General features: G+C 36.5%; 1 protein-coding gene across 1 annotated transcript in view; it reads right to left on the bottom strand.

Annotated features, from left to right (window-relative positions):
- Nucleotides 1–763: 763 nt before the first annotated feature.
- Nucleotides 764–27,722, bottom strand: part of LOC150082829 (uncharacterized) — a 212,899-nt gene continuing 185,940 nt past the window's right edge. Inside the window, exons 11-12 of the mRNA XM_090376841.1 lie at nt 20,841–20,961; nt 764–1,797 (exon numbers count right to left, since the gene is read on the bottom strand). Coding sequence (XP_090232967.1) covers nt 884–1,797; nt 20,841–20,961 — 1,035 coding nt within the window. The 3' untranslated portion in view covers nt 764–883. The remainder of the gene's footprint in view (nt 1,798–20,840; nt 20,962–27,722) is intronic.

The following is a 27,722-nucleotide window of genomic DNA, read 5'->3' as shown; positions in this document are numbered from 1 at the left end:
AATTTTATGTTAAAATTGGACTACATATTACCATTTGGATTTATGATTTCCAAATGAATCAATTGATTTTACTCAATGGGAAAGTTGCTCCCTGTGCTCAGTTTAGTTTAAAAGCATCACTGGTGTACTGGTGAAAAGGGCATAAATCATTTTATTTATGCTCCTTTTGGACAGTTTGGAATAGTAAATTCTTTTGTTGTCGTGCGCTGTCCTTATATAATTTGTTTGCTCACTGCCATTTTTTTGTTGAATTCCAAGATTCAGTAATTTATGTGGCTGCTTTTAATGAAATTAACGGAGAAAACAGTGATTTTTATGATTGTATATTATTTGTAAAGATGACCATAAAACTAGAATACAAACTCAATGTACTGATAAATATTTTTAATCAAATCACAATGATTCTTAAAGAACACAGTAGTTTGAGGGAAAAAAAATCCTATCAAACCAATATTTTTTAGGAACATCTCATGTTTTTATTTGGGTAGGTATGAAAAAATGAACTATGGATTTTTTCATATTAAAAGTAAGAATTTTAACCATCACAATACTGTACATAACATATAAAATTTACTGCAACTGTTGTTCTCTCACAGTGCTGTATTATACAAACAAAGCTATCTGTTCGAAAGATATAATAGAAGAATGCAAATTTATTTGCTGTTCATTTATGTCATGTAAATATACAATATTTTAAAAAAGATTTACAATCAAAAGGACTTTGAACACTGAACAGGCAAACAAAAATTTAGTTGATGCTTGAATTGGCAGTACACTTTAAATACCTAATTCACTATTTTCGAGATCAGATATATTTTGTATAAAAACCATTCAACAATAAATTGAACTACTTTGGGTATTTGCTGCACAGCACATTATTGCATTATGCATGAAAAGCATTTGGAAATTTTACAGCCCTATGACTAAGCACCTTAGATGTCCTTTTATCTGTGATCAGTGAATTGGGATGGTGTACAAATGTATGATTTGGAACATGATGGCCAAAGCCTTTTGTGTCTATAAATGAAACTTCAGGAAATTCTGTCTGTTCATTGGCATCTTCTGCACAAAATAAGGTTGCAGCAGATAAACCTCTTGAAGAATCAGAATATATCTGGGAATTTAAAGAAGATGCAATATCATCTTCACTTAACATCCATACATCATAATCCTCTGACAGCCTTCGTTGGAGTGTGGCAACTCGGTGAAATGACTTCAATTCATTTTCTGATTGACATCTTGTGAGCTTATTGTGTGTTGTTTTACAGTTATCTTGCATACTTAATTTTCTATAAAATGTGTCATCCTTTAAATTAATAGTTTCATTGTTTGCTGAAAAGGCCCACTGCTCCTCATCCGTTGTAGCACTTTGGTTATCATTTACTTCAGAAGTCTTTGGAAGAATACTATTTTCTTTATATATCTGAGAAGAATGTGATGGAATAATGTGGACTTCATGAACACAGTTGTCTTGTATATTTTCACAGGAATTATTATTTTCAATCTGCACTTCTTCCACTTCATCTTGTCTTGAAGGCAAAAAGAGATTACTCAGGCTACCACTGAAGTCCCTATTGATTCCTCTTCCTTCACAATTATTTTGATTAATGTTAGTATTTAATACTAAATCAGAAGTGATTTCATCTTCTTCGCATTCTTCTAGAGTACGTAAGGATTGTTGGGAAACTGATCGATGTTTCCATGTAATGATATCAGTACCAGTTATAACTTCTGCTTCTAAAATGGGTGACAAGAGAGGGGGAGCAGGAGACGGAGTTCTCATGTGTCTTCTTTGTGCTAAAAACACAAGAAAGATTAATGAAGTATCTATAATACAAAAAGAATTTTAAATTAAATCAGTAGCAAGAAGTGATTTTATTAACAATTTCTTTTCATTTCTATAAGCGACTTGGGGAGGAAAAAAAAAAAAAATACAACCTCAACATATCATGGGTTATCTGACACTGTAGTTTCAGATAATCCATGGCATCAAACAAAAAATTTTATGGCAAAACACTAATTTCAAAACTGAAATCAGCAAAAGTCAACATTTACATAATACTTCTCACAGAGGAACCTCTAGTTGGAGAGCACAAAAAAACGTTCGTGTTAAATTTAATTATTCAAAAGTGAAGGGAGACACCATTACAAAATGTTTGAAAACCATTGGGCTTTGTATTCTCTTCTGAGGTATATTCAATTAAAGTATTTTTTTATAAACAGGAATTATCTGAAATTAACTGCTGTCGGGTCATAATTTCTCCCCATTTAACCTTCACATATGGGAAACTTTCAAAAGTAAATTCTTACCTCTGAAAGGGAAACCATACCATTTCTGTCAATTGCAGTATATTAATTAAAGACCCAGTTTTTGTAGATAACATGTGACATCCCTTTTCCTAGACTAAAAAAATCATATTTAGAATAGCAATATTTAGATCTGTTTATCAAATCCGAGTTCCTGAATGAAATTAAACAGCTCTTCCAGATTTGCAGAGTTACCTAATATCTATTGAAGCATAGGATGCATTCTGATTATTACATGGACTCTAGAAGCATGGTGATCTGAAATTTCTGAACCGAGGGCATACCAAAAGAATGTGTTTTACTAAAATTTTAAATTGGCACTGGGAACAGACTGGGGGATTTTCATTAACTGAGAGATAATAATGTGTAAGATGTGTGTGTGTGTGTGTGTGTGTGTGTGTGTGTGTGTGTGTGTGGTCAATTTAGTCTAGCAAGCAGACTTCTCTGCAGTTTTTCCTGATGGTGGATTTCATATTTGTGGATTAGGTTTTATTCCTTTTAATTTATTGTTGGTTTAGTTTCTCCATGCCTGGGCCCATCTGTTTTTAGCTGCTCTTCTAATTGGTCAAACATCAGTGGAAAGAACTATCATAAGAGAAGAAGAATTCTTTACTGCATACAAAGGGCACATGCTGTACACAATACCCTTCACGGCTACAAGCCAGGGGTTATGTCGTTTTGTTTGGTGGCTGTGATGCATTATCTGTTTTTGTCATTGCCTGCTATTCCAGAGTGTCCTGGGATTGCGCAAATTCAGAATGATTTTTTGACAGAGATTATATTGATTAGGATGCCAATTTCTTGAAAGAGGGGATGGTAAGCAGGACGTTTACCCTGTATGGCTGATATGGCACTGAGTGAATCAGAATACATTAATGCAGAATATGCTACACTCAACTGGGACGGATTTTGAGACATGTGATGGGAATACAGTTGCTGCACCTACATGTGACTGGGACTTAGCACCATCTGTATAGATTACAAGTTTCCCAGTGTGTTCTGAGGCATGATTAGCATGTAGTTGCTGGATGTTATGTGATGGAATGGTATTTTTTGTCCACCGAACAAAAAATGAGTTAGAGCAACGTCTAACTCATGTCTATCCCACAGGGATAAAGGCATATTTTGTGTTTTCCTCAACGTTGTTAAGATCAATTTTCCAATTATGTTAATTCTCGAAGGAATATCCCAGCAAGTCTAGGTTCATTAGGCTTAGATTCAAAGTATTTTATGAAAGTATTTGGCCAAAGAGGTTGGTAGAAGACTTCTTATTTTTTCAGTGTAATGGCAAAGTATGCTTTGTTTTCTAAAGTAAAGCAGGGTGTCACATGCTTCTACATATAAGCTGTGAACGGGTGAGGTTCAGTAGGCACCTAGTGCAGATTAAAGGGTACTGTATTGGATGGTGTTATCATATGATACTCCGCAAGATGTTGAAGATAGTGCATGAAAGATATTTAATTTCTGAAGGCACACAGTTCACAGGTAGGAATTGTTTATGAAAATTTAGTTTGGTGTCTAAAACTAAATCTAATAGTCTTATGGATATTGTCATGGGTATTTCTATACCTTTGGATAGAACCCGTCTTAAGAATTTTGGTGAAAAATGTTCCATGCTTTTTTGCTTCCTGTTGGCAAGAAAGCAAACCCTTGTCAACCAACCATTATATTGTTGTTTGGTAGCATTTGATTTTGGTATTGTACTGTAAGCAGACCCAAGCAGCAGTTCTACTATATGCATAGTGCCATTATTAATAGAACTAGTAAGGATCAAGTGATATCAAATTGGATTATATTGGGAAATTGTTCCCAGCTACTTTGGTGAAAATTCCAGGTAATTTGTTGGTTGCAGGCATAGTCTGTATCCATCAGTATTTTGCAAATTATAGGAAAGTGATTACTGATATCAAGGTCGTTTAATACGGTCCACTCAATGATAGGATTAATGGATTAGAATGGACAGGTCCACAGCAGAGCTAGATCCTGTGGGGAGGTGAATGTGTGTGTATTCCTGTGTTCAGTTATTTTAGCTGATGATTGTCCTGTACAGTTTCAATCATCTGTCCTCTATGATCCATGTTCAAAAAAACACCACAAAGGGTGATGTGCATTTAGATCACCTAAAAGCCGTACGGGGTGGGGCAGTTGATTTAGTAAATTGTCAAGTTCTGCGGTGCAGCATGATATGTTTGGTGGGACATAAATGTAGACAAGATGGAGACTGGCAGAATCATGCCGGTGTACTAAATATATTAGTTTATTTAAGTTGCTTCTTAAGCCTCTATAATTCCGCTGAATGATTTTCTGCATAAAGCAGAAAATCATTCAGTGGAATTATAGAGGCTTAAGAAATCAGAAATACTGGATTACCAACATCCATCTTGTCATCAGCATGTAGTAGGTGAACTGTATCTATTTACATTTTTTGGTTTAATTTTTTATGCCATATTTATGATTTGGATCTTTCTTCTTTGTCAAAGATTCTGAAATGGCAGCATCAGTCAGGTGGGTTGGCATTGGTAAAATTTAATGTACTCTTGTTTTTGTTACTGTTAGTGTCTTGCCATCCATGAGGAAAGATCTGGCCCACTAAGAAAGAAATATTTTAGGAGGAATTGTAATATCAGTCTGTGCTGAAAACTAGTGTTTTTGAGTATATGGTATATGATTTGGAAGGCATCAGGTTTAATTTCTGTTTGCATGCTTCTTGGTACAAGGCATTTTTCTCTCTATCTTGTACTTTAGAATTTTCTTACCGGTATTCACAAGCTTTGGAATATGCAGGGTGAGCACCCTGACAGTTCAGACTTTGTGGTGTTACAGCTGTCCATTCAGAGTGGGAGTGGTCTTTTGAGCAATACAAAAGGCAAATAACTGCATACCTTGACATGCCATTTGAGAATGCCCATATTTCTGATATTTGAAGACCTCAAAATGGATTTGGAATATATAGGCAGATCTTGCAAGAAAGGTAGGCAACTTTCACCAATGCAAGGAGATTTGGGGTGCTGAAGATAAGAATAATATTCCTTGTGGAGGCAAAAACACCATCCTGTTTGGTCATTATTCTTTTGGCATTGAATAATAAGCAATTTCTGCCTCAGGAACATTAAGGTCCCATTCCGAAATAATTCCTTTAGAGGTGATTAAAGTTCTGTGTGGAGTTAAAGAAATGGAAAGGCCTCCAAAAGTCGTTTGCTTCAGGAGCTGTCTTGAATGGTTGGAATGGGATGTTTCCGCAAGGAGATCTCCTGAGCAGAGTAGTTTAACTATTTTAGGAGTACCTGCTACAGCCTCTAAGCTCTTCTGCACAAGAAAAAAAGATACGATATTAAGAGGTTTCGTTGACAATGAATGTATGATTAGGAAAGCAGGTAGGTCTGGTGAAGAATAATCTTTTTTGATTTTTTTTTGGTTGCAATGATTGATGGTCAAGGTGTGAACTTACAGGCTGCACAGTCAATGAGATTAAGGGATCCATGTTTGCTCCTTTTTACCCTGAGTATTGGCTTTATACTCAGGTTACCAGCCCCCACCACCTGCAGGCAGGAGTGATGCTACCAGTGACAAAGTGATAAGAGATTAGTGGTTAGTGAAGTTAGTTATATATACAAGGGGAAGGTTTCTATCGTTTCTAATAAGAAGCTTAATTCTTTATTTGGAAGGAGACAAAAATAAAATAACTTTGTAAATGAAAATACTTAATAATCTCTTTTATCAGTCAAATGGAGAGAAGATGCTTTCAAATTGCTTTGGAAATCACTGTGATCACTCGCTTGGCATTTGGGGAGTCAAGAAATGAGGAAATATAAAATACATACCCTGGAAATTAGTGAACCAAGATGGAATATAAATGCCAAAATCAGACTGACATCTGGCAAATACATAATTCATTGTAACATTATGACCAACGTAGTCCACGCATCATTAAACCCTAACACAACCAACCAACCAATATAATTCATGCTGGAAACATAAATGAGAGCGATGAACAAAGTAAGGGGATACTTTCGTTGTATCAATATTTAGCATAAATGCTAAATATTGATACAAAGAAAGCCCTGAAAGAATAGAAATCTTTAAGGACTTTCTTTTAAATTTTGCTAAGCCAGATTCATAACTAGATATAGAAGCGAGACAATTATATATACGGTAGAGTCCCGATTATCCGAGCTAATGTGGCCAAAAACAGTTCAGATACTGTCAAACTCGGTTAACATGGAAAATTTTCGTATACTGACCTTGCAACAATGTTCCCCTCCCCTCTAGGATCTCCCTCATACCTGCCATTAAGGAAGAATATGTACTGTAAGAAAAAGAATACATGTATGTATGTAATTACATACTGTAATTGTGTTTATGGCGAAGGTAAAGAAAGCCCACACGACAAGTATGGCAAATTTTGGAGTGGTTTACCAGTGGAACTAGTTTGCCATGATGGCATTGTATTGTTGCTCCCTCGGTAAACAGACTGTGGCTGTTATCAGTCAGGAGTAGATATTGAATCCCATGGGAGCTTGAACCTCTTCCAAATTGGAGGAGTAACCTGACCTTTTTCCTATAGAATCATGGGTGGACTAGAGGATAATTTGTTTATTATTAACGCATTTTTATTTTGTAATTTTTTTTTTTTTTTTTTTTTTTTTTTTTTAAGACACGCATGGGCAGAACATATTTTACAATGCCAGAACTTTCCACTTGACTCCGTTCGTGATTCAATTAGTTTAAAATAATTATTGCCTTAAAACAGTACAGTTTCAGGCTTATTAATTTAGATTTCATCAAAACATCGAGGAAGTTGAAGCAACGTTTCATTTTTCCGCACAAATTTCTTCCAACTTCAAAAGATTCATCGCTAATATTATCTATATGCCTTTCATTCTGAAACTAATTATGCACCATTCTTTATTCATTAATACACGTCATAATGCCAACCAATGACTAAACTGATGTAATAATTTGTTCTGTTCATGCACCAATCAGTACATCAATCAATATATTGTTCTCAACTTCTACTACAGACTGATAATATTCACCATCTGTTTACCGAGCAAGCAACACTACAAGTGCGGTACGGCAAAGTACAGTACAGTAAACCCCCGCTATTCACGGGAGTTACGTTCCTGAGAAATGCCACGAATACTGAAAACGCGAATACTGGGTAAAGGCTCCCATAGTAATAAAGGGGTTCCGTTCCAAAGTATAAAATATATAAGAAAAACTAGTCTAAAATTTTGTCTATGTATGTATTATATGTACCTTCATAATATGACTATGTACATAGACAGTACATAATGAAATGCAAGCATATGGCATTGAAATGAAAATAAGAAACAATTTAATATTAAATGTAATATTTATTAGAATTTTCAAACAAATCTTTCATCTTTGCTAGCTAAAAAACTTATCCCACCAGTGCTATCATCAGTTTCGCTAAAATGTTGATAAAGGTGTTTTGCCTTTTCATGAATGATGAGTGAACTTAATGGAATTTTATTTTGAGTTCGGTCTTCTATCCACAGATTTTTCTGTGGATAGAAGCCTTTTCCATTTTTTTCTAATTTGACATCACGAGTTACAGAGCAAATTTTTGAAGCAATTAACGCGTTTTCACGGACACTACGGTGGATTTTTTCTTCCGATTTTTTGATTGATCGTACCGTTGACTCATTGATTTTATAATGTTTTGCCACCGAGGAGATACTTTCACCATTAGAAATTCTGTCTAATAACTCAATTTTATTCGCTAATGTCATCACCTTCTTTGATCTTTTCACATTTCCCTTGTTATTCGTAGCCATATTTTTGTACGGGTTAGAAAGAACTTGTCCACAATAAAGTCACTTTCTTCCGTTAACATGCTCGAAAAAGTGTTTTACACTGCAAAACGGTAGATTTATCACTTTTGTAAGCATATCAATTTATAAATTGATAAATTTATTCAATTTATAAGCATATAAATTAAAAGCAAACGACGAACCTTTCCATAACACATACTGAACAAGAATTAGCAAGAAACATCCATGCTCATGAATTTGTCACCCCCACCCACTGAGCGCTGTTTTGACCGGGAAAGATAGTTTTAGCCACGCCCATGTTTTTTTATGGCAGAAAATGTTCACGCTACTTTAAAATTCACATTTTGTTAGGTTTCATTTTATATTCAATCAGCGACCACGAATACGTGAAACTGTGAATACAGGTACCACAAATAGCGGGGGTTTACTGTATACTGTAATTTCATGGCTAAACTTTGCCTAAATTTTCCATGCTTCTCATTTGGGCTTTCTTTATCTTAGCCTGTGTTTATTTACTTACATAGTATTGTAATATACAATACATGTACTGTACGTGCATCATCATGATTACAGCATCTGGCCTTAGAAAAAAAGTCTTTCAAAGTTCCTTGCTTGTTTGCTGCAATGTTTCTCAGGCATCTCAACAACAGTAGATCGGTGGGCGTACTGTCATTCTGCTGTTCGATGTATTGCAGTGCAGTCTCAATCACATTTAGGCCTCGTATGCAAATTTTCGAGCCTTCTCCTGGACACACATCATCTTCGTCTTCCCTCTCTTGTTTTCCCCCACTCACTAAATTTATAATCATGTCATCGGCCATCTCCTGTTGCTCATCCTCATTCATCCAATCGTGAATGGCTTCTGCCGTAATACGTTCTGAATTTGGAAGATTTTTTATTAGCTCTATAAGTGGAAGATTATCTTCGTCTTTTTCCTGGGTTTCACTGAGAATTTTTTTCCAAGACTTCAGGAGTACTAAATGTTTTTACTTCTCTCCATGATTCTGCTTGATGTTTTTTACTTCTTGATGTTTTTACTTCTTCCCACGATTCTGCCAGCCAGTAAATGACATCTTTCACGTTTATATTTTTAAGGCTTTCAGCAACAGTTCCACCATTTTCGAGATCTTCCAGGAGTTTTTTTAAAAGTCGTCGCCTGTAGTTCCATTTCAAAGTCTTCAGGACACTTTGATCTAGTTGCTGGATTACAGACATTACATTAGGAGGCAAAAAAAAAAGAGTTTTAATGTCACCAGCGACTAGTTCAGTTTCATCTGGATGAGATGGTGCATTGTCCAGAAGCAGCAATGCTTTTTCTGGGCGTTTATTTTTTGCCATAAATTTCTTTGTTGCAGGAACGAAGACTTCATGGAACCATTTTTTCAACAAACACAAATCCATCCATGCATTTGATTGGTTAGTATACTTACAAGGAAGACTTTCCAAGTGTGTGTTTGAAGGCTCTTGGTTTCTTAGCCTTTCCAATAAGTAGCAACTTATGCCTGTGACTTCTTGAAGCATTTGAACATGCAACACTGCCAGTCTCTCCTTACTATGTTTATACCCGGGCACTGCTTTTTATTCTTGTGATGTGAGCATTTTGGTTGGAAGCATTCAATAATTTAAACCTGTTTCGTCACAGTTGTAAACTTGATTAAAAACTTAAACCTTCCTCTTCAATGACTTCTGCTAACTTTTTGGTAAAAGACTGCACTTCTTCCTGACAAGCTGATAGTTTTTCCCCAGCAATGTTCAGCTGTCTTACTCCATATCTTTTTTCATCTATCTAACCATCCCACGCTAGCTCAGACAATCTTTGTGAACACCATTTTTCAATGTTCTGTCAATTTCTCACCCAATCTCCTACAGTCACTTCACCTACACCTAGCTCTCTAGCCAGCTTTTTAATTGTTTCACCCTTGTCTACTCGTTTGATGGCATCAAACTTAGTCTCTAATGAAACCATGACACATTTCTGTTTTACACTCATCGTACATAAAATAAAAATAAATAAGCTATGTGAAACCGATAAACTAGTGGTAAGTCTGACGTAGTCGAGTAGTCAGGAGTAAGAGTGCATAGCAAGCGTTCCTTGAGTGAACAGGGGTTCAAGCCCGTGACTACTAAATATGATAAATATTTGTACTGATGATTTATTGTAAACTCTACTGACCTGGTTGTCGTGCCGGAGTTCGGGTGATTTAGCATTAGCATTAGTACAGGCATTTGATGCAAGAAAGCAAGCTTATGCAGCATCAGCCAAAAAAAAAAAAAAAAAAACCCACTTCCACTTCACCCCTCTGTTCGTTCAAAATACCTGTCCAGCTGAGCCTTAAACTTATTTAGGCTATCAACCTCCACCACAAGGGATGGAAGTCTGTTCCACCAACCAACCACCCGCTGGCTAAAGGCAAATTTCCGCACGTCGATCCTACATCTGTCTTTCCTCAATTTGAATTTATGCCCTCTCAGGTGATTTTTCTGAGCTAGAGGAAGAATCCCATCAGCATTGAGCATGCTTAAACCATTCAAGGCTTTATACACCTCTATCAGATCACCTTGCTGGTGCCTAGTCTCCAGACACTGTAATTTGCAAAACTTAAGCCTTTCTTCGTAAGAGCACCCCTTTGTTCCATTCACTAATCTTGTTGCCCTTCTCTGTACTCGTTCCAGCAGCTCTACATCCTTCTTGAAATGAGGCCTCCAGAGCTGTATACAGTACTCTAGGTGTGGCCTGACCATCGCCTTATACAATGGAATAATCACCTCCTTATCCCTGCTGGAAAAATTCCTGTATATCATTGACAATACTCCATGAGCTACTCTTGCAGCCCTTCTGCACTGCTCAGAGAACTTCATATCTGCCTGCACAACCACCCCCAAGTCTCTTTCATTCTCTACCACTGTCAGTGTAGTACCACAGAGTTGATACGTTGCTCTGGGGTTGCTGTTTCCCATGTGTAGTACTTTACATTTATCAATGTTAAACTTCATTTGCCACCTCTCAGTCCATCTGCTCAACCTTTCCAGATCCTGTTGCAGCAGCATAGTGTCAGTAGTGTCCTTGACAACCCTGCCAACCTTTGTATCGTCTGCAAACTTGGACATTAAGCCCGATATACCATCATCAATATCATTTATAAATACAGAAAACAATAATGGACCCAACACTGAGCCCTGAGGGACTCCACTAATAACATCAGTCCACGATGAGCAGTGTCCATTGATTACCACTCTCTGTCTTCTCCCCCTCAACCACCCCTTTATCCATAGCAGCAATTTGCCTCCAATGTCACACTGCTCCAATTTGTGTAGCAGTCTTCCATGTGCAACAGTATCAAAAGCCTTTCTAAGATCCAAGTATATAATATCAAAGTTATTCCCTGCATCCAGTTCTTTTGTGACTGCATCATAGTATCCAATCAAGTTGGTCAGGCAAGACTTCCCCTTAACAAAACCATGCTGTGTCTGAGCTATAACTGAAGTCTTGTCTAAATGATCCTGCAGTGCTTCTTTAACCAGTGCCTCCATTAATTTTCCTGGAACAGAAGTTAAGCTCACAGGTCTATAATTACTTGTGTCAGCCTTTGATCCTCCTTTGTGAATTGGGGTCACATTTGCACATTTCCAGTCTATAGGTACCTCCCCTGAGTCCAAGGAAGCTCTCATAATTATGGCTAAGGGTTTGCTTACTACCTTTGCTGCCTCCTTTAATATAACTGGATAGATCCCATCCACCCCGGGTGCCTTTCTTGTGTTTATCTTCAACAGTTTCTCCTCCACTTTACTCCCAGTTATTTCAAGATTCTGTAGCTTACTGCTAGAGTTGAATACACCTCTGGCATTCCCCTCGCTGAATAACTCCTCGTGTGTGAATGTCGATGCATAATATTCATTTAGTTTGTTAGCTACCTGAGCAGGATCATCAACACTTGACCCATCAATATCAAGTGGACCAATCTGATTCACCCCCTTCCTTCTAGAGTTTACATAAGTAAAGAACTCTTTGCTGTTTTTCTTTGCATCCCTTGCCAAGGATTTCTCGTAATCTGCCTTCGCCTGCCTAACCTCCTTTGTAACTTGGTTGCATATCAACTTGTATCTATCATAGGCTTCTGTGTCATGTGTTAATTTGTATGTATCCCATGCATTTTTCTTCTCTGCCATATGCCTCATTAGTTCATCTGACATCCATTTTGGCCTAAACCTTGAACAATATTTCTTAGTTGGTATGTAAAGCCTAGTTGCTTCCAAGATAAGTTCTTTGAATGCTTCCCATTTTGAATTTGCTGTTGGTAACATCATCAGTTGGTCCCACTGTATAGAATTTAAATACTGTCTCAGTCCATCGTAGTCGCCTTTACGGAAGCAATAACCCTTCCCTTTACCCCTAATGGTAGTTACCTCTTTGAGTAAATCCCACTTCAGCACACTGTGATCACTGCCACCTAGTGGTTCATTTATCTGCAGATTCTTAATGCATGAAGAATCACTGCTGATAATCAAATCAAGAGTATTACTCCCTCTAGTTGCCTCCCGAACATGCTGATGTAGAAAACAATCATCCAATAAATCCACAAAAGTCCTGCTAGTGTGTGAGTAACCAGCCCCCAAATTCCAGTCAATATCTGGGAAATTAAAATCTCCCATTATAAGACACTCTGATTTACTGGCCCACTCTATTTCCCTGTACAGTTCCTTATTATACTCACCAGAGTCATTAGGCCTATAGCACACTCCTACTCTCAATTTTGATCTCCCAATGTTTATGTCACACCAAACTGACTCCACACTGCACTGTCCAGCGATGTCGACTGGCTTCACTTCCTTGGTTTTTATGTGTTTCTTAACTAATAGCATAACCCCTCCTCCCTTCCTATCCTGTCTATCCTTTCTGTAGACGTTGTACTCCCCAAATTGCAGTTCTGCTTCCCTTATATCTGTGTGACACCACGTCTCTGATATCCCAACAATATCTGCCTTCGATGTTTTGAGCAATACCTCAAATTCATCAAATTTATTTACTAAACTCCTAGCATTGGTGTACACGCAAGTATACCTGCACCTGTTTCTATTCTTAGCTACCCTAACACAACCCATGTGTTTACTTGTACTGCAATGACTACCAGCAGTCTCTGAAACAACCTGCATCTTGTTTTCCAGGCTTCTGCTCATTCCAATAGAAGCAGTGCAAGAATCACTTTCACTTCTTCCAGTGGCTACTGTTAATCTATTAGTCCTTGTATCCCCCCAAGCTAGCAGTTTTCCGACCCACCTAACACTGCCTCGATAGCATCAGCAAATATTCTTGCACCCTTTCTATTTAAGTGTATCCCATCCCTGTAGAAGCAATCTCTCCTGTTAACAAGTACAGTCCAGGCTGAAAAAAATTCTACCCCTTGAGCCTTGCACAATCTTTCCAGGGCCGAATTGATCGACAAGGCTCTCATCATATACTCCCTCCTATCGTGTCTGGGCAGAATTGCAGACACTTTCAAATTCAACCCTAATTTATGGCTTTTTTTCAACAGTGACCTGTACTTGTTAAGTAATTCTGCTGGTCTCCTACTCTTAATATTATTAGTGCCAACGTGTACAACTATATCACCTTTTGTGCCCTTAAAAGATGATATTCGCTCTACAACGTCATCAACCTTTGCCCCTGGCAGACATACCCTGGTCCTGTTCCACCTATCTTTTTTACAAAGCATGTTCCCCGTTTCCCTGACAATAGAGTCACCAACAACTACTAGTTCCTTCGGGACCAGCGCATTCTGCCTTAGGGGTTGTCTCTGTGTCACGCGATGCCCAAGTGCAAGCTCTGGCGTTGATGTGGGCAGCTGAGAGCTTGATGGGCCCCTCAATTTAGTTTCTTCGAGGGCATCCACCCTGTCCTTCAAGCTCTCATATAGGCCCACAAGAACGCCGAGTTGTTGCCTGATATCGATACACTCCTTGCATCGCGCACACACAAAGACATCCCCCTTGGCAGTATCATGTCCCGTACCCGATTGCTCTGCAAACATCAAGCAAACAGTGCATTTTATAAGACTGTGAGTCAGAGGACAACTGCCCCCCTCAGTTCTGCTCTGAGCCACAGCACTTCCATTAGCTTGAGCCTTTTGCTTTGCTGCTCTGGTCTGAGTCATGATTCTATTAATTTATTATGTTATGTTATTAATTATATTACGTTTGTAATCTAAGTCGTTATATGTATTTATTTAAACGTACAATTTAACTGCTAACGAAGTTCAACTAACGCTATCTAGTACGGTATCACAATGGCGGGAAAGTTACTAACGGTAACGGTAGTTACGAACACGTGGAAACCCTTACCGATACTTTTACAAGGCCGAGTAAAGAATAAATACACCAAATTAATCAAAAAAACACAAAATAATGTTATACTACTAAATTTAAATCAAAAGTTTTAGAAAAACAATAATTTCAAATCAATAAATAAGAAAAATCCACTTAGCGGCTTTGAACACGACCGTCACTAGTAGCCTCGTCAGCAGACTTTTCAATAATGTTTATTTAAGCAGCTTACTTATTTAAGCAGATTTCAAAAGAGAAATCACCCGAACGAGATGTCAAACTGAATCCGACAGATAAAACTGTTTAAGTTTCATGGCGAGTGCGGAAGGAGATGAGTCATCGAAATTCCGTGAATCAGCACAGCACAGCACAGTCTTACTCATCATACATATGAACACCAACAACACTTAAAGGCATAATTTAGTCTTTATGTAAAAATCGATCCAAGAGGTAGCTCGGATAACACAGAACCTTGGAAAAATCGGGACTCTACTATATTTAATTTTCATGCTTCTATATCAAGACAAAAAATATACGCCTGCTACTCTATAGCTTCCAGCTATAGAGTAGCAGGCGTATATACTCTTGACAGGAACAATAAAAATAAAGCTGGTAAAATTTTAAAAATAAAAAACCAAGAATGAAGTTCCAATTAGCAAAACTAGAAGAAAAATATATCAAAGAAATTTTTGATCAAAAATTCTCTTCAACACATGATATGTCGAATTCCATCTCATAACCATGTCTATATTAATTTGTGTCACAGAAGTGAAAGGTTGATTTGAATCTGTTTCAGCTTCATACAAGCTACTTGTGAGTGATTAAAATGAGTGAGAATATTGCAGCATTTAGATATTAGATCCGAAATTGATTTTTGGGAAAATATACAATCATGAAGTACCAACTGTAGAGTTGGTACTTCATGAAGCAAGATTCGCTCTTACATGATAGGTACAGCAACAATGGCTCTACCTATCATGTTACGTGCATTGTCCTGAAACAGTATGTGTATATGGTTTGAACATCTCGGTTCCAGAGTTGTAACATTTCTTTTAATACATTACCAATGGCAATAAATGTGTGGCTTCCAGGAAAATGGTGAGCATTCAAAACAGCACACATATTCTTAAAATTTTCAGTAATCCAATTTCCACTAAGGCTTATAATAACTTTTATTTTCTGTACAGGTCCATACATTGGATGTCAAAGAGATAAGGTTCATTTGCAATTCTTCAAAGCCAGTTAAATTCTGAACATTTATCGTAAATACTTGGAATAATATTATCTGAAAACATTTTCTCGACAGTATTTGGTACTGAGGTTCCAATAATTAATAAAACCATCATTCTCAACTATACTAAAAGGATGGTTGTCCTGAGCCATAATTTCACCAATTTTGTATGAATATCACTTGCCTTAGGAATATTAATGTTCCATAACTGAACTTTATCTACACACTGCACCAATGTCTGCTGTTTAAGTGAATGTGATGATCCTGCACTCAGGTAATTTAATTGTCTCTTAATCTTAGCCTTCATATTGTCAATATTGATTTGATTCCACGCATCCAGATGCTTGAAGCGTAAATGTTTCGTTAATGTTAATGTTTCGTAGAATTTTGCATATTTTCTGCTTCATGATAAGACTGAACCACACAATGTGCATACTCCTTTTGTTTTTTCGTCAGTTGGTATTTCAAAAAATCTCCAAACAGAACTCATTATTGTAAGGGTAAAAAAATGAATATAAATAAACAATAATAGACTTTAGCTGACTTAGATGAGATGCAAACTGACCTTATGAAACAGCAGGCACTTTGGTATTGTAGCCAGGGAGTTCTCTGGCTATGCATAAATAAAAAAATAAAAAAAAAAACCCAGCTATGCTGTGCAGAGACTTGCACATTGTCAGTAACATAAATGCCTTTATACACATAACTGGGGATGTATTCAATACACTCTCACTGATCTATTGTCCTTCAAGAGAAAAAAAAAAAGCATTCCCATCTTTTGCTATGTCGCTTTCTTCTCTTTCCCTCCATTTTCTCTGATTTGCATCTTTTGCTCTCTGTAACAAACTGTAACATTCTCTTTCCACCTCTGTTTCTCTCCAACAAGCCATGTACATCCTTACCATTCAAGTATTGCAAGAAGAAATAAAGATACCAGAGAGAGAGAGAGAGAGAACTTTTTTCTTTCTTTTTTTTTTTTTTCCCTTTGTTAGTTGTTGGCGCATTGGCTTCTGCGGCCATAATGCACCTCCAAAGGTTTTTGCAGTACTCTGATCCAAGCCCTAGGCGGGATTCGAACCCAGAGAGAGAACTGTTACATGGAAAGTATTCACTATGTACAATTAAACATATTATTGTTTTCACATAAAACTCATATAAGCACAAATAGTTATTTACTGAGTACCAGGAAATTATTCGGCAACATCCAGTACCCTATACCCAGAAGTTTTTTAGGACCCGATGCATATCTAATTACAGGCCTATTAGCTTGACTTCTTTTCTAGGGAAGATTATGGAGTCACTGGTTAAAGAAGTAATGCAGGGCTATTCAGACAGAAATGCAGTTATACTACAGTCACAGCACTGATTTGTTGAGGGGATCTCCTCTTACCAATGTGTCTGGATACTAAGAAGCAGTAAACAAAATAACTGGATGCAAAAAATAATTTTGACATCATATACTTATATTTCAGAAAAGCTTTTGACATTGTTTCGCATTAAAGACTGCTGTACAATTTGAAGTGGTATGGCAATAGGGACATCACTTGTCCCTATTGCCATACCACTATTGACAAGACTATGGATGAAGAGATGTTCAGTGGAATAGGACAAATAGTGGTTATCAATGCGCACTGCTCTTCTTGAACTACTGTTATTAGTGGAGTTCCCCATAGTTGTAAGCACATTGTTGTTTTCTATATTTATTAATGATATTGAAGAAGGCATATCAGCATATATATATATATCCTTCATCATATAAGCTGATACAAAAGTTGGAGAGTGGTTAATGACAGTAATCAGGGTATGCTACTGCAACAACATCTAGAAAGATTAGCTGAGAAGTGGCAGTTGAAATTTAACATTGACAAATGCAAGGTACTGCACATGGGTAGCAGTAATCCAAAAATAACATACCAACTGTATGGTACTAACACTCAGGCTGGTGGAGAATGAAAAAGACCTGGGGGGGGTAAGCAGGCAGTCAGGCATGAAGTTCTCTGAGCAGTGCAGATGGACTGCTAGGACAGCTCATGGGGGTTTTTGTCAATGATAAACAGGAATTTTGCTAACAAGGTTAAGAGGGTAATTATCTCATTGTATAAGGCACACATTTTAGGAAGGATATTGATCTGTTGAAACAGGTGCAGAGAAGAACCATAAGATTGGAGGGAAACAAAGGTGTGCTCTTACTAGCCTCCAGATGCTGTGAACTACAGCATCTGGAGGCGAGGCACCAGTGATATCTGACTGAGATGTTAAAGGCTTTGAATGGATTGAACAAGCTAAATGCCAATGGCATACTACCTACTGCTCAGACTATACACATGGGGATCATAACTTCAAATTGAGAAAGGATGGTTGCAAGATAGATGTGTTGAAATTTTCTTTCAGGAAGTGGGTAATTGATTGTTGGAATAAACTTTCATTTGGTATTTTTGAAGTGGGTAATTTGAATAAATTCAAGGAACAACTAGACAAATTTCTAGAAGTGTGTGTGTGTGTGTGTGTGTTGTATAAGTCTGCTTGCATCGTTTTCCACTAATAGTAAATATAAAAAAAGAAGACAAAACAGTATGTAAAAATTGAAGGGGAATAATGTTTCAATGCACTGTAGAAAAAGTATTATCAAGGCACTTAGAGGCAATGATGCATACAATTTTCAAATTATTTCAATGCCTTTGTTGAAATATATAACCTTGCAATCTTTACTATTTAAACAAAATTTTTTTTCTTTTTTTTTTCACCTTGCTATTTAATACAATTAATATAATATTTAATCACTTATATAATTTCTAAACTTATAAATTTGGAGATTAGTTAATAATAAGAGAGAAAAACTATAATTTGCACAAAGTGATATCTTAGTCACAATGTACAAATTCACAGGAAAATTTACAGACGATGGAAGTTGCAGAAAGTATCACAAACCTTAGAGCATGCAAATGGCATCAAAACAATAATTCCTAAAAGGCAAAAATAATTGTATAATTCAATTTAAAAGTAAAAAAAAAAAAAAAGTCACACTTATAAAAGTTAACTGTAATAAACTTTCATTCTATTTGGTTCCATTTGTAGAGATTAAGAAAAAAAAATGTATTAAAACTGAATTAAATGACAAAACATTAGCCGGCACGATACAATTATTGATTTGTGGATTTTACTAATGGCTCAATCTTACTTAACATGAAATGGTGTAGTCAATCTGTTCAAATGATAAATTTGAGTGTAATTTTACAATTTGAAAATGCTGAATTTAAATGAAATTTAAAAGTTTTAAAATAATAATGGATAGAATCAACAAAATAAAGAAAAATAGCATTCAAATACAGCAATACCCCACATAGCACTGATAATTGGCACCAAAACTGTACCGTGTTATGTGAAACCATGCTGATTGAGGTATAATTTTGTTGTTTGCTTTTTTTTTTAGGAGCATTAGCAACTAAAGCCATATTGCTCCAGGGATATGCGGTGGTCATTGCCTGACCTTTCCGCATCTTCTGTATTTGGTGGTCTCGGGCTCAAACCCTGGTCTAATCAAGAAGCGTGTGCTACGCACCGCTGCTCCTTCCCACCTGGCTACGGAGGCGCCTATTTGCCAAATGGGGCAAAACATGCTGCCAAACAGAATGCATGCAGTTGGCAGTGATTTCTAGCCAAGATGCAGATATACTTTCGATCACATTCCTGATGTTATAATTTTTACAAAATGTTCGTAAAGATGATGATCCCACTCCTGTTGAGGCTTTAGTCGCTTGAGAAAAAGTTTGCTGCAGATAATATACCTTTTAAACCCATGGATCAAGGCAATTACACCTTGATCCATGGGTTGTAAGAGAGACATTGTGTTAAGTGGAAGAAAGCATATTTTTATTTTCATTGCGATTAGAAATTTCAGTTGAATGGCCTGGAGCATTTTCTAAAAGCAACAAAATTTTGAACTCCATCCCTTCATCTTTGCAGTAATGATCAACCATTGGACAAAAATAATTTGTGAATGATTCTATAAAAAATTCTCTTGTAATCCATGCTATCTTATTGGATCGCCAAATTACAGGCAATGTGCTTTTTATGCAACCCTTTAGAGCTCTTGGGTTTTTTGCTCTGAACACGAGTAGATGCATCAATTTAAAATCCCCAGATGAGTTTCCACTCAACAAAAGTGTTAAATGATCTTTTGATGTTTTATATCTAGATTGGGCCTTGTTTTCTGAACAGCCCAGTTTCATTGACATTAAAAATTTGTTTGTCCTTGTAGTCAGTCACCTTCAAAGATGTCTTTCAATTCACTGGGAAATCTTGCAGCAGCAAGATTTCCCAGATTTGCGAAAGTTGCGAGATTTGCAACTTTCGCTTGCAATTTTACCTGAGATATGAACATTGCAAAGCCCAACACAATTTTTAAAGCATAAAAACCAACCACGACTGCCTGTAAATATTTCTTTAGTCTCCTCTTCTTCATTTTCTTCTTTTTCCTTCATCGTGTTATAAAAGTGCATGGCTTTCGCTTGAATGATTTTTTGACTACAATCTTCTATCCATATTAATAAAAGATGTTCCATATTAATCAGTAGTGAACTTCATTGCTTAGTTATCACTTTCACCATGTAAGATGCTGTAGAAATTCCTTGCTCTTTATACTGATCCTTCTTTCAATCATTTGCACTGATGCTTCATTCATTCCATTTTCCTGTGCAATTTTAGCATATGATGCACCATCTTCATTGCACTTGATAATATCAAGTTTTTTTTCTAATGTAAGCCATTTAGTAGCTCCTCTGCTTTAATTACTTTTCCTTTTTTTCACTCATTGTTTCGTATTTAAAGGGGTACAAAATAAATTGTAAAATGAAAAGCTATCACGTCATCTTGTCAGGATAAAATTGAGAATACTGAACACTGTTGCAAGTTGCCGCTGACTGCCTGAGGGGAACTATTGGCACATGCACGTGAGACAATACTGTTTGCACTGCAGCATATATGTAGAGTACGTGTCTAGGCTATTGAATGAGTTTTAATATGTACAGTAAATTTTCAATTTAAACTTAACTGAAAACTGTGTTATAGTGAAACCCATACTGTTTGTAGCCGTGCTAAGTGAGGTATTGTTGTATATACAAAAAACATTACCACACAAATACAAATCAAATATATAAGTATTTATTTAAAACACAAAATCAACTCACTGTGAGCAACAGATGGACTGATGCGCTCATTTGAATCAGCCCTATGAATCCTATTTGGTCGCTCTCCCTCTTCATCACTATCAAGAGGAACCTTATCCTCATTGTGGATGGGTTTAAAAGTCTAGCAAAATAAATTAGCAAAATGCAAATATTAATTCCTGCATGAAATCCACATTACAACAAAGCTTTTACTATAAAACAAAAAGGTTGACTGATCTTAATCTCAATTATATTAGATAAGTAACGCAGTTACAAAATCCCACTCGACATACTAACCACAGTTCTATAAAGACTAGGTGTTGCTCAGAGGCTTCTTGAGACATCCACTGCAATGGTCATGTGGCCTAACCATGGCCTTGTACAAAGGGATAATCACCTCCTGATCCCTGCTAGCGAAGTTTCTGTATATCATTGAAAGAACCCCATGAGCTGTTCTGACAGCATGTCTACTAGAACAGCTCATGGGGTTTTGTCGATGATATACAGAAACTTTGCTAGCAGGGACAAGGTGATTATCCCTTTGTAGAAGGCCAGGGCTAGGATGCATCTTGAGTACTGTATACAGGTCTGGAGGCCTCACTAAGAAGGATATAGATCTGCTCGAATAGGTGCAGAGAAGGGCAACCAGATTGGTGAAGGGAACAAAAGGGTGCTCTTACCTAAAAAGGCTTCAGTTCTGCAAATTGCAGCTTCTGAAGACTAGGCAGCTGCGGGGCGATCTGATTGAGGTGTTTAAGGCTTTGAATGGATTGAATAAGCTGAATGTGAATAGCATTCTTCCTGTTGCTGAGACTACACACAAAGGGGCATAAATTTAAGTTGAGGAAGGATGGTTGCCAGATAGATGTGCATAAATTTGCCTTTAGCCAGCAGATGTTTGTTGGAACAAGCTTCCATCTGTTGTTATGGAAGTGGATGGTTTGAATAAATTCAAGGAAGAACTAGACAAATTCTTGGAGAGTATGGATGGTAGAAGTGTGTAGTGTTTTTTATTTTTATTTGGCTGATAACTATATAAGTTGCTTTCTTGCATCATTTGCCACTACTGCTACAAAACCACTTCTCATGGTAGTGGCAGAGAGGCGAGTGTAATTTGTACCTGTACAACATGTTTTGACAAGTCAATTATGAATGCTGCAAAGGCTGAAAAGTCTGGATAATTCACAGGTGAATACCACAATGACTACAGACTGTCAAACTTCAAATGAAGAAATATTTAGAAATTTCTCAAGTCTGTGATGAGACTCAAATCCAGATCTCTCCAAACAAGTGACATGGCAAAACCACTATTGTATATCCTCATTAATTCAAAATAAGATTATTTGAAATGTGACGTCTTTCAAAATATCTACTGTTTCCCAACTGACGAAAGAGTTTTATAGGCATTTTAGCACAGATAATTCAAAATACATCTACAATGAAATTCAAGTCAGAATTTCATCTGAATTTGCAACTTGTGAATAAGCTGTTTGATTTTAAAAGATTGATGAAACAAACTATAGTCAGACATCAGTATAATTAAACTGAATGCAGCTATAATAAAAATTCACTACAGTACACTATATAAAATATATAAATCAAAATAAAGTTTTACATTTCTATCCACTTCTCCAAAAATTGCATGTGTAATTACAGGAATTCACATAATTCTAACTTGTGCTATGAGTGTATATATAATCCATTGTGGTCACATCACTGAAAAAAAAAAAAAAAAAAAAAAATTGGGGTGGGTTGTGTACGGGGACACAACCACAGTCATTTAAGGCGTGAATCCATCTTTGTGTTATTAGAGGAAGGGTAAGATGTAAATGAATAAAGTCTTGGTGGTTATAAGTGAAGTATAATTTTATTTATCAAAGGGCGATGATAGGAGAAGTAAGATACATATGGCATAGTATTTACATCAATGTTTCTTACAACGGTTAAAGCTATACAATTGTTACCCAGAGTAGTGGGCAATGTAGAAATGTACTTCAAGTTGAACTTTTGAATTTTTCTTTCCAACGATATACATTTCTTACATTTCTGTTCATATTTCCTTTGCAATTTTTTCAACATTATGAAAATTTTTTTCAACTCAACACACTTATTGGCTTATAACTTTACAAATTTTATTTTATCGGTTATTATTGCTAAATAATATTGTAGATCATGTTATTCTCTACAAATCGACACCAATTTCAACGTCCTATCTCTTCGCAATCCAAAGTTACACTGTCCAAACGCCACGTGGCATCGCCATTTTTAGTGTTCACACGCAAGCGCTACCCCTCCCCCCTCACTGCTGCACTCCCCACTACCCACCATTTTAGATACGGACACAAACCCTCTATCCAACAAAATTTAAATCATTAAATTATCATTTATAGTTTATGAGATATAAGTGCGACAAATCTTGCCATTTTTTTGGTCGCTAGAGTTTTTGTAGAGACCACCCTATACCGGGCTGAATTTAAAGAAGTATTCACGTCAAAAGGATGTGAAATATTTCTAAATTTCTTGCATATGATAACAAAGATTGCTGATTTTTTTTTTTTTTTTTTTGCTGGCATATACAGTCATGGGTGTACATAAAAACATGAGCAATATTTATAACCAGACTTACCTGCTGAAGACAAAGTACTCATATTTTGGGATATTGTTTGCTCTTTAATACTTGTAATTCAGGGTGAACTTCATAAGTGTGAACTGCTCTTGCAAATTACGGCTACATAAACTGATGATCAGTTTGACTTATATAAATGGCTGTAGATAGAAATGTAGATAGAAAAATATGTTTCATTGCAATTGTGAAATTTTACCTTACATTTGTAAAATTAAATTATTTTTTGTATATTTAAATTGATCTGCTATTTAAGGAAAAGGTTAACCCTGGGAGTTAAAAGCAACTTCCCATGGGAGAGCTCTCTTTGGGAGCATTCTTCCTCTTGTTTTCAATACTGCTTTGCTAAGTCAAGTTGAAAGACAGAATATATAAAAATTTTGCCACATAATTCCATGTTTGAATTGAAAAATTATAACCTGCAATTTAGTGTGTCACTCTTTGTAATCTTTTCCTTTCAAGCAGTTTCTGTGGTTAATCTCATCTGTAAATAGTGACTTATTTATGCACACAAAAAAATATAACATTTCACAACTGCAATAAAACATACATTTTCCCAGTTGTTATAAAATGATAAAACACTGATCACAGACTCACACATACTTGCCCCAAGGCTCACATCTGGTGAGTATGAGCTTGGCACATCCAGGGTCCTGAGCTGGATATCATAATTTTTCTCATTCTTGGTGATTTTCTTTCTCTCTCTCTCTCTCTCAGGGTAACCCAGAATTTTTTTTTTTTTTTTTTTGACTGGTGCAGCAATAGCCTCAGGCTTCCTTTGTACCATACGGCTAAATATAATAATAATAAAAATAATAATAATATGCTGTATTACAAGCTTACATAGCTGTAATTTGCAATAGCAATCATCTGCACTAAGTTATGAAGTTCACTGATTAAGCGATGGCACCAAAAAAGCATGTCACCTTTTTGCATAGGTTACAAGCAAATTACACAGCAAATAATACACCAAAATATGGATAACCTTCACTTTAGTGGTACATACAATTATACAAAATAAACAACATAGTGCTTATTTTATAATATCTTTTCAACTTTTAAACTTGTATACGTTGAGCTGTATGATTAGTAATAGTGGCAAAAATAAAAATTAGCAAGTTATTACAAAGGGTACTAGGAAAGTTTTGCAATACAGCTTTGTTTATTTAATTTTTTCAAAGTAATTTCCTCTACCTTCAATACACCTCTCCATCCTCCGAAACCAATCTTTAAACCAGTTCTGCCAAGTTTCACTAGGGAGTAAAGCACACTCGTTGTCCAAAGCCCGTAGAAGGTCCTCATCACTGGAAAACAGCCTCCCTTTTAGCTTCATTTTCACATGCGGGAACAGTGCAAAGTCGCAGGGAGCAAGGTCTGGACTGTAGGGAGGGTGCTCGACAAGTTCCAGTCCTGTCGTGGTCAAATATTCGGTGCAGGCTTTGGTGCAGTGAGCTGGAGCATTTTCGTGATGGAGGTACCAGGTGTCCATTCTTGACTTTGGCCAGGCATTGTTCAGTATACCACTTAGCTGTGACTGTCTTCTGCGTGTCCAAAACGACACGTTCCACAATTCCACTCCATTTGAAAAATACAGCTATCATTTTCTTCTTTACAGATCGGGATTTTCTGACAATTACGGGTGTGTCGTCATCATCAAAGACCCAAACTTTGTTTTGAGCCTTGGTCGGCAGATCGTAATAGTACAGCCAAGTCTCGTCACCTGTCACGATGTTGTTCACATACCGAGATTGTCCCTTATCAAACTTTTTTAACATCTCCCGGCACCAAGTCACACGTCGTGTCATCTGCTCTTCAGTCAGTTGATGCGGCACCCAGAGAGAACAAAGTTTCTTCACGTGCAAATGATCTTGCAGAATCGAACGAATTGCTGGTGCATTTAGGCCCAAAGTATCCTCTATCTGTTGGTAGGTCACTCGCCTGTTTTCGTCAAGCATTTTCCTCACAGCAGTAATGTTTTCCTCCGTAACTGACGTTCGTGGCCTTCCCGGCCTCTCAAAATCCTTCAGAGTGAAATTTCCCCTTTGGAATTCTCTATACCACCTGAATATCATTGTACGATGTGGACAATCATCATCTAGTGCAAGAGTCATTTCTTCTAAGCACTGGTCTATGGTTAAACCACGCACGAAATTATACCGCAAAACTGTCCTTATCTCATTTTGTGACCACGATGCCATCGCAAGCACTTTACATTCTCACTACTAATGAATAACTGAGCCCATCGACTTGGCGCGGCGGCTACTATGCACATATGAACATGTCTCAACATGCAGCAACAAGCAGCTTCCTGTGATTCATTGTTGCGTCATATTGCAAAACTTTCCTAGTACCCTTTGTATATCCGAGAAATTGATTAACTTTCTCCATGGTACAATTGTTATCTTTCTTATTTTAACTGAATTAGTCTATTCATAAACATTTAAATGATTCTTAACATTTTAAATGAGAATTATGAAAATTTGGTACAGTGTTAATATGAGTATAAAAATTTCTCTTTAAATACTGACATTCCTACTGTATAAATACTTCAAACCTGTTTTAATCAGAATGGATGTATCTTGGATCCCTGCACTTTGAATTAATAAGATTTTATTATATACTGCCATGGAGAACCATACATAACCCCTGTTTGTTTATGTCACTGTTGTATTGTGCTGAAGTCAGAACTTCAGCTGCATGTCAAATGATTTCACGATGTTGACTATCAGACACTGAGGTGAGTCAATTTAACATGTGACTTTCACTACACCATCTCATGGATAACTATGTAATGCAATCTTATTTGACCCCGATGTCTACACTTATACAGATAAAATCACTGTGCAAATTTTACCACATTGTTTGTTAGCTGCAACCTGATATTTTCGATTTGGGATAAGAAGGGATGGCATCTGCCCTACATAAACACAACAGAAACCTACCTTTATACCAACTACAGTAAGTTCAGCTATAATGTGTATTTTTGCAATGCGAATTTGCTCCAAAGCGACCGATATATTAGTGAACAATGCAAGTATAACGCGATTTTCACGTAGGCTCGTGCACAATTTCTTCTGCGAGAAACACCAGATGAAAGCAAAACCTGGCACCAAGAAACTGAATGTAACAAACCTGCGCAGCAATACATACAAGTTTATGAAGCTTAAAAAATGTCAAACATCAAATGTGTGAGAGCTATATTTCCCACTTACTGTAGTTGTATTGGTTGAAGATACACTGTTGTCATTTGTTGTATTCACAAGATAACAGGCGATATTATAGGCTGACAATTTGCAGTCCTCTGTTTATTGGGCTTTTCTGTTACTGCAATCTAATTATAAATGGGTAGTAAACTCGATCTTATCGCATTTGTGATAATACCGATAACTGGAATTGTGTGGGTTTTTACATTATTATGGCAAAATGTATTTTTTCCCCTTCCACGAAATCGTCAATCATATAAAAAACATAATTTGTAAAAGAATAAGAGAAGTTTACCTCGATATGATACGTAGAACACTATCGCATGATACTCTCCAGAAATTAAAATGAAAACAAATTAAAAAATTGAAAATCTTACATTACAGTAACGAATAATTAGCAATAATTAAAAATCAAATGAACACAATTAAAAATCAATTTAACGCAAGTAAAAAATTAATTTAACGAAAAAAAAAAGCAAAACTATTTTCCTTCCAAGCTGACAATGCTTTTCGACCATATGTTGTGATCACAGGAATGAAAATTACCGAATAGGGGTGGGCATGGAACTTAAATAGGGATTATTTGTCTTCGGGCATGTGCGTAAAGGGACCACGAGTCAGAGATCATTGACAGAATTCTCGTGTAATTTAATTTTGACAGTTTCTGCAATTAATAGTTTTGTATAATTACGTTGGACACTAAGTATTTTGGCCTCGTTAAATAAAAAAGTATGTTTTTCATTAACGGCATGAAAGGCTAATTCTGACACTGCTGAACCAGAAGCACAAACTGAGGCTGTGTGTTGATTAACACAAAAATTCAGACGAAACAGCGTAGAACCCTGATAAGATGAGTTGCAATCACCACAAGAAATGTTGTATATTAGGTCATTTGTTTGTGTTGCAAACAAGGAAAGGACTGAGCAATTATTCAGTATAGTGTGTAATTTCCGTATTAACCTGGCTACAATTTTAAACTCGGTATCTTTAAAGAATCTGTTAAGCTGTTTGTGCCACTGTTCAAAAATAAAGTATTTTTTTATATTACTATTGTTGGTTGGTGTATTTTTTTGTATT

The sequence above is a fragment of the Mastigoproctus giganteus genome, chromosome 7, assembly GCF_048544385.1.
Source record: "Mastigoproctus giganteus isolate SK-2022 chromosome 7, ASM4854438v1, whole genome shotgun sequence".
NCBI lineage: Eukaryota > Metazoa > Arthropoda > Arachnida > Uropygi > Thelyphonidae > Mastigoproctus > Mastigoproctus giganteus.
Note: the sequence above shows the minus strand (reverse complement) of the source record. Positions and strands in the feature narration are given on the sequence as shown.